The sequence below is a fragment of the Elephantulus edwardii genome, unplaced genomic scaffold (genome assembly GCF_000299155.1).
Source record: "Elephantulus edwardii isolate Elephantulus edwardi_28Jun2011 unplaced genomic scaffold, EleEdw1.0 scaffold00167, whole genome shotgun sequence".
Taxonomy (NCBI): Eukaryota; Metazoa; Chordata; class Mammalia; order Macroscelidea; family Macroscelididae; genus Elephantulus; species Elephantulus edwardii.
Window position 1 is genome coordinate 6,420,526 of NW_006399917.1, and position 13,000 is coordinate 6,433,525.

The 13,000-nt window shown below is 37.8% G+C and overlaps 1 protein-coding gene across 1 annotated transcript in view; it reads left to right on the forward strand.

Annotated features, from left to right (window-relative positions):
• Nucleotides 1–13,000, forward strand: part of ARAP2 (ArfGAP with RhoGAP domain, ankyrin repeat and PH domain 2) — a 302,530-nt gene that overhangs the window by 53,848 nt on the left and 235,682 nt on the right. The window contains exon 6 of the mRNA XM_006895415.1: nt 12,711–12,780. Within this exon, the coding sequence (XP_006895477.1) occupies nt 12,711–12,780 (70 nt within the window). The remainder of the gene's footprint in view (nt 1–12,710; nt 12,781–13,000) is intronic.

Below are 13,000 nucleotides of genomic sequence, written 5' to 3' on the forward strand. Positions count from 1 at the left end.
TAAATAATACTAAAAAAACAAATTGAAATTACAAAGCAGTTGGAATTAATGCTTTGGCATGAGAATTTAATAAATTGGCATTTAATAGTGTGTATATATGCATGGTTTTTAGGAAGTATTCTTAAGATGTACTATTTTGAGACAATAGATGCTGACACCAGATAGTGAGCACTTTATAAATTATGCTAAAGAAACTTTCTTAAATAAATGTTTCCTGTTTCTAAAAACCAAAGAATCCAGGGTCTACATTTTATGCCTTTTCCCTGCTCTCTTTCTGAAGTAATTCTGAAAACACCCTGCAAAATTGCACGTACATATTATAGTGTAGGTCAAATGTTACTGCCACCTAGAGGAATGATCAGGATACATTGATATAAAAGAATACTCACTCTTAACTGTTAACAGTAAGGAACCAGCACCTAGCTGCCCTGCCCCTTAGTAGAATTTTGGCAGCTATAAATCACATGGGAGGAGATCACCTATTTTTCTACCTCAGTCACTGGAGAACTTGAACATCCAGAAAGGTACTACCTTTGAGTTAGTGCAAGTCCTTGTTGGATTACCCCACCGTAGCTCCTTATAAAATGGGTTAGGATTGCTTTTATTTAGTGATTAAAAGTAGAGACTTTGAGCCCAAATGACCCAGGTTTGAATCATGAACATGTCTTTTACTAGTTGTGTCACTTCAGCAAGTTATTTATCTTTATTTTAGAATGGAGTTATTTTATATTGCTGCCTTTTATGGTCATTTTAAGGATTAAAAGTATATTTGTATATGACTTACTTTATAGAGCACTGTATATAAGTACATTTTTATTACTAAATATTTGGTAATGCATTTTCCCTTTATTTCTTTATTGGTTTACATGCTGTCATTCATATATATTATGTTTAATACATTAAATGTACTTGCTTTATATAGTCATTCACAGACATTGCAATATATTCATGTACATTGTGTTACAATCATATGCTTTATGTTGTTGTTGTTGTTTTGTGCCGTCGAGTTGCTTGCGACTCATACACTTTATAGTTTATATAATTAATGACCATTGATCTATGCCTGTTATCACCCTGTCTTTTCCCATTGAACTTTTCCTATTCATTCATTCCCGCTCCACCCACAAACCTTTGCTACTTCAGTGATACCCGCTCCCCCCACTTGCCTGGTTTCTGCCTGCCCTTCTCTCCTTCCTCTTCCTTCTCTGAACATTTGTACATATCTTGCTCATTATCCTTCTATTTTCACAATAGTGGTCCAATGCAATATTTGTCCTATATGAATGAGTTATTTTACTCAGTATATAATATTTTTCTACACTCTACCATGTTAGACCAAAGAAAGGTGACCCGACAGAGTGCAGGAATTATCAAACAATATCATTAATACCACATGTGAGCAAGATTCTGCTGAAAATTATCCAAAACCAACTGGAACAGCACATCCACAGAGAACTGTTGGATATATGGGCTGGGTTTAGAAGAGGCCGTGGTAGTAGGGTTGTTATAGCTAATGTTAGATGGGTCTTGGCTGAAAGCAGAGAGAGTACCAGAGGAATGTCTATCTGTGTTTCATATACAAAGGCATTTGACTGTGTGGATCACAACAAACTATGGGTAACTCTGAGAAGAATGGAAATGCCAGAACGCTTTTATTCAAAACTTATAATTGGAGCAGGAGACAGTTGTCAGAACAGAGCAGGGATAGACTGCATAGTTCAGGATTAGGAATGGTGTGTGTCAGGATGTGTCCCGTCTCCATACATTTTCAATCTATGTGCAGAAAAGACCATTCAGGAGACTGGACTTTATGAAGAGGAATGTGGCATCAGAATTGGAGGAAGACTCATCAGCAGCCTATGTTATGCAGATGACACAGCCTTGCTTGTTGAAACTGACGAGGACATGAGGCGCTTGCTGCAGAAGTCAAGGACTTCAGCTTTCAGTATGAATTGAAGCTCAACATCAAGAAAACAAAGATTCTCATCAGTGGGCTGAATGACAGCATTATGATAGACGGTGAAACGATTGAGATGGATAACAGCTTCAGCTTATTTGGCTCCACAATCAACACTCTTGTTACCAGCAGCTAGGAAATAAAAAAAGATGAATTGCAATGGGAAAGTCTGCTGAAGTATGGTAGAGTACTAGAGAACAGCAGTATCACTCTGGATTCTAAGGTACACCTGATCCAGGCCATGATCTTCACAGTTACTTGCTATGAATCAGAAAACTGGACAGTGACTAGCGATGATAGAAGAATTGATGCCTTTGAGTTGTGGTGCTGGAGAAGAGTACTGAATATACCATGGACTGCTAGGAGAACAAATGTTTTTCCTGGAGAAAGTGAAGGCAGGCTACTCCCTGGATGCAAGGATTTTAAAGCTTGGTCTGACATACTTTAGACATGTTGCAAGGAAGAATAAGTCCTTGGAGAGGGGTGTCATTCTTGGGGGGTGGAGGGACAGTGCAAGAGAGGAAGACCCTTGATGAGATGGATTGACTCAGAGACTGGGGTAATGGGGGTAAGAGTGTTAGGGACAGTAAGTGCGACTCAGGCTAGAGCAGTGTTAAGAGCTCTTGGACGTGGGGCCACTATGAGTCTCAAGCATCTCGACGACACATTACAACACCACCACAACCGTGTTATAAGGTATTTTACAACATTGTTATTTCTTATTGCTGCATAGTATTCAGCTGTGTGAATGTACCAAAATTTCCCAATTCATTTGTTTGTTGATAGACATCTGGGCCGTTTGCGTTTTCTAGCAGTGGTTAATGCTACTATGAACATAGTTGCACATGTCTCCATTTGTGTCTCAGTTTTAATTTTCTTGGGATGTATTCCTAAATTGTGGAAAGTCTGGTTCATGTAGGATTTCTGTGGCTATCTTTTAGAAGAAATGCCATACTATGTTCCATAGCTGTTGTGCCATTTTCTATTTCCTGAAGCAGTGCGTTAGAGTTCCAATCTTTGCACTTGCTCTCCAGCATTTATTGTTTATTGTGTTATTAAACTTTGCTACTGCCTTTGAGCTGTGGTGCTGGAGAAGAGTACTGAATGTACCATGGACTGCCAAGAAAACAAACAGATTCATCATAGAGAGGATTAAACCAGGCTGCTCCTTGGAGCCAAGGATTCTGGGGCTTCGTCTGACATACTTTGGACATGTTGTAAGAAGAGACAGGACTTTAGAGAGGGACATCATGCTGGGTAGAGTGGAGGGACAGCGCAGGAGGGGAAGACTCTCTATGAGGTGGATTGATTCAGTGACTGGGGTACTCGGGATGGGTTTGTCAGATGCAGTGAGATTGGCACAGGATAAAGCACGGTTTAGGGCTGTTGTACACAGGGTCGCTATGAGTCGCAAGCGACTCGATAGCACATAACAACAACAACTGCTGCTGGAATGAGATGGTATCTAATTGCTGTTTTGATTTGCTTGCACGCCCTCTCTCTCTCGCTTGCTCTCTCATTTGTTCTCTAGTTATTGCTAGTGATTTTGCACATTTCCTGTGTGTTTCTTGGCCATCTGAATGTCCTTTGTGAAAAGTCTTTTCATGTCTTTTACCAGTTTTATTATTGGGTTGTCAGTTCTGTTTGTGGAGGCTCTGAAGTATTCTGCTATCTTTAGTTATGAGTCCCTTGTCAGAAATGTCATTGCCAAATGTTTTTTCCCCAGTACTTTCTTTTCATCTAATTGGAGAAAGGGTTTTTGGTTTTTTTTAATATTTTTTTTTTTTTTAAATTTTTGTGTGTGTACCATCAAATCGGATCTGACAGGTACAGGAGAAGATTGCCCCTCCCTCCTCATCAGAATATCTGATGGATTCAAACTATGTACCTCTAGGATTTCAGTGCAGCTTCTTGCCACTAGGCCATGAGTGCTCCCCATGGAGAAAGTTTGTGTTGTTCAACGGGATTTGAATTTAAGAAGATTTTGTTTGTCTATTTTATCCTCTCAAGGTTGTGCATTTATGGCTATGCTTGCAAGGCTATATTTGCCATTTTGTATTTTAGTTGGTTCTCACTTAGGAAACTTATATACAACTGACTAAACACTCACTCCCCAGTGCCATGCTAACAGTCCCATCAAGTACAGAAGAAATGCTTTTTTGGACTGCGGCTTTAAAACCTCTGTATAATAAAGATAAATTATTTAAGATCTAATTTATGTCTTGTGATAGTGAACATTAACTACAGTGACATTGTATTTTATATAATTTGTCTTTCTATTTATAAAATATTTATTAAGCAATTTGAACCGTTAAGTAGAGTTTAAGGAAAAGGCATAACTTATTTGAGAGAACACTTTAAAATATATTATGAACTTTTAATTGTGTTTAGTTGTTAATTATATACAGTTCCATTCAGAGAAGCCTTTAAGAATATTTTATGAACTTTTAATTGTGTTTAGTAGATTAATTATATAAAGTTCTAGTGGGATTTGTTGCCGATATTTCACGGCCATTTCTGTATACGTGGGAGAAATGTTTAATTAACTCTTAATAGATGAAAAGCATTTTAAAATATTCTGTGTTTACCAATTTAATTTATTTAATAATTTTAGATTGCCATTTAGAAGCACATTGCTTCTCAGGTACTTTTTAAAAAAATCAATTGAACTTTTAATAAATTTGTAGGTTTACTAATGGAAAAATCCAAATTTCCATTTGACAGAAAAGAATAATACTGTGAAAGATGTCTCTGTGGGTTCTAATTTGAATTAGAATTCAATATTGGAATTCATTTGCAGAAAACATATAATTGAATAATAATAGTACATTCAATTTGGAAGCAGGAGTGGCATCCACTTCCTAAACAACATTCCTGTGGAAACTCTATGAATTTTGAAAATTGTCAATAGTTATAAAAAGGCTTCAGGCCTTTTGTTCACAGGGTCATTATGAGTTGTGCTCTACTTGTAGGCAAACAACAGTACATTCAATGAAAAAATAGATTGTTATAAAGTTAGTACCACGTTAGATTATTTAAATTGCATTTTCCAGTATGAAATTATAATTCATGTATGTATAAAATGTGTTGTTATTACATGTTAGTTCTGTGATATTTGAACAAAACAAAAAATTAAAGAAGAAGAATATTAGCAGTTTCGTTTCTTTATATTTGAAATACAGATTTACTTAAGCATTTTATTTTTAAGTGGGGAATCCATTACTTCATTCACAAAACATTCATTTTCTAAGCTCCTATGTGAGATATTGTGGCAGTCACTAGATTTGGAAAGCAGAACACAATGACCTCTGTCTTTAGGGATCTTAGAATCTAATATGGGAAACAGATGAAGCAAAATGACTTCATAATCATAAACTCTGATAAAGGGTATTAAGTAGAGAAATGGAAAAGAATTCAAAGGACCCTAAAGGAGCAATACTATCTTCGGGATTGGCTGCTTGGAAGAAAAGACTTTTATTCTTAGTTCTCGAAAGAATGTACTGTACATCTCAAGAAGATTCCCAGGGTTTTCCAGGCAGAGGGAATGACATGTGGGAAAGCTGTGAGACTGGAAAGAGAAGAGAGTATTGAAGGAATAGAAAACAGCATGGCTGCAAGGTAGTGTTTCCAGAGTAGCAGATCCATACAATGTAATCTTTGGATGACTGAGAAGAAATGAGCTGGAATGAATCTCTTACCAACTACTATATCATGTTTCCTTTGATTGCAGGAAGAGATTTTTCTTCTTTACAGATATTTTTAAGATGCCAAGGTAGTTTCTGCTTATCTCAGCTGTGTGACAGAATAAACCAGTCCCTATGCATTTTTTTAAGATCAATGAAAGAGAAGACGACTGTTAGTGAGATGCACTGATATAGTGACAGCAGCAGTAGACTTGAGCCTGGCAGAAAGTATGAGAATGGTGCCTGACAGAGCAAGATTTCGATCGCCTGTTCATAGGGTTGCTATGAGTCATAGCCTCCTTGACGACATCTCACTGATTAACTACAGGATTTTTGAAAAAGTACTTTTAAAGGAAGAGCTCACCAAGTCTTCTTTCTGTGAAGCTTCATGAGCCTGAACTGCCAACCTCTGGGTCAACAGCTGAGCACTTAATGATAATTGAGATTTGACAGGAAGATAGGAAAAAGCCAGAACTTAACAACTCTGCTGGTAAGAAACTCTACTATGATCCTGAAGGCATGTTGTTCAAATCCATCAGCTGCTGCATGAGAGAAGGGTGAGTTGTCTCCTCCCTTGTAATTAACTGCCTCTGAAAACCCACTGGAGGGTCAGCTGTCATTCGTTCCAACTTGGTGGTATTCATCAACGATATCATGAGTCATTCATAATAGCACATTCAAGAAAAATATTGCTGAAGGTCATCCATGATTTCTAGACTAGTACATTGACAGGGAACTGCCAGAAGTTCAAGCCAGATTTAGAAGAGACTGTGGCACATGGAAGATCATTGCTTATGTCGTTTGGATCCTGGCTTAAATCAGAATTCCAGAAGAATGTCTTATTTGTGTTTTATTCAATGTGACAAACTATGGCTAACATTGAGAAACGTATGAGTCTAAGAACACTTAATTAGGCTCAGATGAAGTCTAAACCTAGCTCAAGAAGCTGTTGTTCAGAGTAAGAAAACACAGCATGCTTTAAAATCAGGAATGATGTATGTCAGAGTTGGAACATTTTTCCATGCTTATTCATTCTGCATACGGAGTAGATAATTTGTGATCTGGACACAATAAAGAAGAATGTGGCATCAGGATTGGAGGAAGACTCCTCATAAACCTTCATTAAACAGATGATGCAACCTTGTTTGTGGATATTGAAGAGGACTTGAAACACGTGCTGTAGAAAATCAAGGACTGTATTATGAATTATATTTCAATATGAATTATATTTCAACATCAAGAAAACAAAGGTCCTCACCACTGTGCCAATAGACAACATCATGATAGATGGGAAAAGAATTGGAATTGTCAGTGATTGCATCTTACTTGGACCATCTGTCAACATCCTTGATACCAGTGGTCAGGAGTTAAAGATACTTTTTGTATTGGGCATATCCACCATCTGGGACCTCTCCAGATTACTGAAGGGCAGTAATTTCAGTCTGAAGACTAAAGTGATTAATCCATGGTCTTTTTAGTCCCTTGTTATGTATCTGACAACCGGATAATGAATAAGAATGACAAAAGAAGAATTTACACCTTTGAGTTGGGGTGTTGGAAAAGAGCTGTACCATGACTGACTATACCATGGACTGCCAAAAGAAGAAATGTGTATGTTTTGGAAAAGGTGCAAGCTGAATACTCCTTTGAGACAGAGGTGGTGAACCTTTCTATCTCATATTTTGGGCATAATGCTAGGAGAGGCTAGTCCTTGGAAAAGTGGGAGATCAGCAGAAGAGAGTAAGACTCTTGATGAGATGGATTGACAAGGTGGCTGCAGTAATAGGAGGCATTGCGAGTTGTACTTGACTTGAAGACCCTTAGCAACAACAACAACAACGTGCTGAATCATACTTGACTCACCATCATCTAAGAACACACATTGTTTCCCCAGATACTGTGTTAAAATGAATTCTCACATCTACTAGTGAGATGCTACTTTGTCATATGGTAGGGAGCATCTTTGACCTCTCACCCTGACAGATACTAAGATTTCTGTCCTATTTTATCCTTTTCTAATTTTTTTGTGGATTGTTGTTAGGTGTCATCGAGTTGAGTGTGACTCATAGCAACCCTTGGGACAACAGGATTGAACTTTACCTTGTACTGTCCTCATCATCTCTGACACACGTGAATCCATTGCACAGTCACTGTGCCAGTCTTTCTCTTTTTTGCTGACCCTCCACCTTTCCATGCATAATGTCCCTTTCCGAGAAATAGCCTTTCCTAGCAGCATGCCCAGAGTACGTGAGCTGAAGCTTCACCATCCTTGCCTCTAAAGAGCATCTGGCCGCACTCTTCCCAAGACTTACCCATTTGTTCTTTTGGCAGTTCATGGGATATTCAGTGCTGTCCCCCAACACCATAGCTCAAGGCATCAATTCTTCTGGCAAACTTTTCAGTTGTCCAGCTCAAAGGACAATTGGGGAAGACAAGTATTATAGTGGAATATGCACAGAGCTGGAGTCAGAGAATAAAAAGGGAAGAATTTGCTTGGCATTTCTCAAGCTAAAACAACTAAAAACCCAATTCAAGCCTAGAATTGCATTTTTAAAAAAATTCATTTTAATGAACATTTATGGAGACTTTGGATTTCAATTCATTCATTGTTGTACTTTTCTCCCCTCTTACCCCTCCTCCCCCAGTTTGCTCTTCTCTTTGAAAAGTAAAAGTCCTTCATTGATATGATACTCTGGACAAAACTGTGAATGATCCAGGAGCTTTATAAGAAGATGGAAGACATACACAGAGTTGCTGTACCAAAAAGAATTGACTAGTATTGAAATATTTCTTGAAGTAAGATATGATGAAGAGCCCATTGTAATTAAGGAGGAAGTTCAAGGTGCTCTGAAGTAACTGGCAAAAAAGCCAGGCCCCAGGAATCAATGGGATACCAATTGACATGTTTCAACTAACAGATCCAGCTCTGGATGTGTTCAGTAGTTTGTGCCAGGACGTTTTGAATTCAGCTACTTGGCTAACTCACTGGGGGAAATCCATATCTGTTCTCATTCCCAAGAAAGGTGATTCAACTGCATGTAGAAATTGGCAAATAATACTAATATCACATGGAGGCAAAATATTGTTGAAGATCACCTAAAAATGGCTAGATCAGGACATTGACAGAGAACTACTAGAAGTTCTATTGACAGGGTGTCTGTAGATGTGAATGCTAAATTCCCAGATGCCTCAGACTGTATGTTGAAAAAGCTTCCCCACTTCAAATTCATATCTACCTTGGACTGCAGAATGTGACGTCATTTGGAAATAAGGTCTTTGTGGATATAATTAAAGTTAAAAAGAGGTTACACATGAGTTAGGGTGGGCCCTAACTATCAGTTATGCCTATTTTATAAGTAGAAGCAAGTACAAGCGGAGGAAGAGTAGTGATTTTAAGACAGAAGCAAAGGATGGAATGGTACAGCTACAGACCAGTATACACCAAGGATTGCAAGTAACTATCTGGAACTTGGGGGAGGGGGGAAGAAGGAAGATTCTTTCCTAGAGTCTTCAGAGGGAGATAGCTCTGCTGACACCTTGATTTCAAACTCTAGAACTAGAAGATAATACGTTTCTGTTGTATTTAGCCACCACTGTTTGTTGGAAATCTTTACTGCAGCCTTAAGAAACTAATATAACTAGGAACTGTTTATCTTGATAGTGTTGATGTTCTAAGAAAACCTTGAGTCTAAGTAACAGCAATTATTATCTTAAGTAAGTTGAGTTAAAAGTAGGTGCCAAATTCTTTTTCTTCCACTGTTTTGAAACTTTGAATTTTCTAAAGGAGCCCTGTTCTCCTTCCTCAACTCCATTTTACAGATTTTCTTTACTTTTAAGCTTGCTGATTACTTAAGTGCTTGAACTTAGGCATTTTGTGTGTTATTCTTTACACAGTGCTGAAAGAACTGTATTTAATCAGGTCCTTTATTACTTAAAAAAAAACAAAAAAAACACACAGTGTTCCATTTGTCTCTGTGGAGGTGTTGATCATGTAGTACAGAGTGAGATAGTCTTTGATTTTTCCCTTGTATAGCATAAGGTCTAGTATGATTGTTGTTATATGCTGTCAAATAAACTAAGACTCTTGGGACCCTGTGAACAGTGACCCTGAACCTTTCCCTAGCCTGAGTCAACCTCATGGTCTCTGACACACTGGACCCTATTGCCACAGTCACTTTGTCAGTCCATCTTATCCAGGGTCTTCCTCTCCTGCACTGTTCCTTTATACTCTTCCAAGCATGTAGTTCTTTCCCAATGGCTGGTCCCTCCAGGCATTTAGCCCAAAATATGTGGGACAGAGCTTTAAAATTCTTGCCTTCAAGGAGCAGCCTGCTTTCATGCTCTCCAGGACAGAACTGTTTGTTCTCTTGGTAGTCAATAGTATGTTTAATACTCTTCTCGAGCAACTTAACTCAGAGGCATTGATTATTCTTCTGTCATCCTTATTCATTTTCCAGCTCTCAAGAGCATAGCAAGCAATTGAGAAGATCATGGTCTAGAACAGGGACACTTTAGTCTCTAGGCTGACATTTTTGCTCATTAGCACTCAGGAGAGGTCCTTAACAGCAGATTTCCTCATAATAAAAGTAAGCAAATGTGTGTATGAGTGATTGTATGCAGGGCTGTGAGGAAAGTAAAAGGTGCTTTGAGAGAGAAGTAAGTTTGGATTAGGAAGTGATCTCCGTGCAGGTGACTTAGAAGGATTTCCAAAGGGTGCAGAGAAGTGAAGACGGTGAAGCCAGGCTGCTCTTGGAGGCAAGGATTCCGAAGCTCTGTCTGACATACTTCAGGAATGTTGCAAGGCAGGACCCATCCTTGGAGAGGGATGTCATAATTGGGTGGATGGAGGAACAGTGCAAGAGAGGAAGACCCTCAATGAGATGGATTGATTCAGTGACTGGGGTAAAAGAATAGGTATATCAGAAACAATAAGAATGAAACAAGATAGAGCAGGGTTTAGGGCTATTGTACATAGGGCCACTATGAGTCATAGGTGACTCGACAGCACATAACAACAACAAAATCAACAAAGAAGTTCTCAGTGGGAAAAGAAAAAATAATGAAATAATCTTAAGATCTTTATCTTCTTAGAGACAGGGTCACTATGAGTCATGTATGACTCGACGGCACTTAACAACAACAACAACAATGTGAAGAGTAATTGATTTATTCAAGGTGCAATTATTGGGTGTTTGCTTAGTATTTCTTTACCTTTAACTTTTTGAACTTGAACTCTTGGATTGCTTGAAGGACAAACCAGATGTAGACAGGTCTGTTGTGGTGTTATTGTGTCCCTTTGAGTCAGAACCGACTGATAGGTAACCCTCCAGGAGTTTTCAGAGGCTGAAAGAACATTGTCTGCCTATCTTTCTCTTGTGGAGTAACTGGGATTCCAACCACCAGCCTTTGGGTTGGCAGCACAGCTCCATACCACTAGACTAACAGAGCTCCTAAGATAGATCCATCTCTTGTTGTGTACCATAGTCGGAATCAACCCTCTGATGGGTTTTCAGAAACAGTTAATCGCATGGGAGAAGATTGTCCGTCCTTCTCCTGTGTAGCAGCTGGTGGTGGCCTTTGAACTGCCTGCCTTCTGGATTGCAGCGTAGCTTCTTGCCACTAGGCCACCAGAACTCCCTGGATACATCTAGAAACATTAAAAAGAAGCGGAGAGTTAAGAGAATAAAGAAAAGATTGGATGGTTAGTGTGTTAAATGTTTACAATTCATTAAGTGCTTAAATATGAGCATTAACTTTGAAAATTCTTTCCTATTTGATCATTTTTGTTATAATTTTATCTTAAACATAATGAATATGCTTAGAATTAATGTGGTAGCTTTGCTTATTTTCGCCTGAGTAATAGATGTACAGATTCTGAGGAATCGGCTTGAAAGAGAAATTCTCCATATTCCCTGAGGTCCTTTTCTGTCTGTAATTTTTGTGAAAGTCACTGGAAGTTTTATTAAACCATGTTCAAACACTGAAAAAGGAAAAAAAAAAAGTATAGATATGGTTGATGTTTACCTCTTTCTTTATAAAGGACTTTAAAAAATAATAGCAAGTTTTTAGCTATATCTCTTTGTTGAATGCTAAAATGTCTATACCATACCAGTAGAGACTGAAAGCCCTCTAGGGGATAGCACATTCAAAACCTGTAGGACTAGCTCATCAAGGAAGGGATTTTAGAAACAAAACAATAAAAAGAAAAAAAAACACAAACTAAGGCCTGGGTAGAAAATGTATATAGCCATTCTTTAAAAAGTGAGTTAATTAGTTGTGGATTTTGGATTTGGGGTGTTTTTTATCTCCTTTTAAAATGAAATTGAGAAACAGAAGATGATATCATTTTGCTTGATCCATTGGTATTTTAACTATTATGAGAGGAAGACGATCAACCAGATGTGTTGTCACAGTGACTGCAATAAATGGGCTCAGAGCAACCATGTACCTCTCAGAGATTGTGGGGATGGCACAAGGTAGGAGGTCAACTGTTATAGGGGTGCTGTGAGTCATACTGGACTCGATGGCACCTAAGAACAATTTGCTTTAAAAAATGATTTATTTAAATGAACTAGGAATAAGTGAAAATGAATGTACTTGCACAGGACTTTTTTGGGTTATATAATAGCAAAAAACTTCTATGTGTACATACAACATAGCTTTTTTATTTTAGCAAAATATTAGTCATGCTTCAGAGCAAAGAAGAAAATAAAGCTATAAAGTTAATGAGGGGTGGAAAACTTACATTATCTTTATTAAAGTATTATTTCCATTAAGGGAAATAGGTACGGTGTTGGTGCTTCTGACTACATTTTTTTCCCCACTTGACCTCAGAACTATTGATGATAATAATGGTAACTGTATACTGTGTCAGTCATATTTTTAATGATTTTAAAGTGCCATTGTGCCATTTTATTTTAAAATCGTGTTCCATTGTCAGAATTATACATGATCTCAGCTTATGTTTGCTAGCAGATGGGAGAGTATTCAACATGCTCACATTACAAATGCATATCAAGTCCACATTCATGCTACTTGAATGTGAAATAACAATTTCATATCTTTTACAGAAAGCGCATGTTTCAGAAGAGATGGGTGAAATTTGATGGCTTTTGCATTTCTTACTACAATAACGAGAAGGTAAGTACATTTTACAGTTTTCAGTAATTCAAGCATATTAAGTGCACTTTAGTAAGCTAATCACACATTTTGGCTATCAAGAATAGCAGCTGGATTATCAAGACAAAAAAATATTTGAACAGGGTAAGGCGTTTTTAAGTCTTTTCATCACTGAACTTTTCTTTGTATCATATAATACCTGGCAATTTTTTACTTCCATAGTTAACAATTACTATAGAGT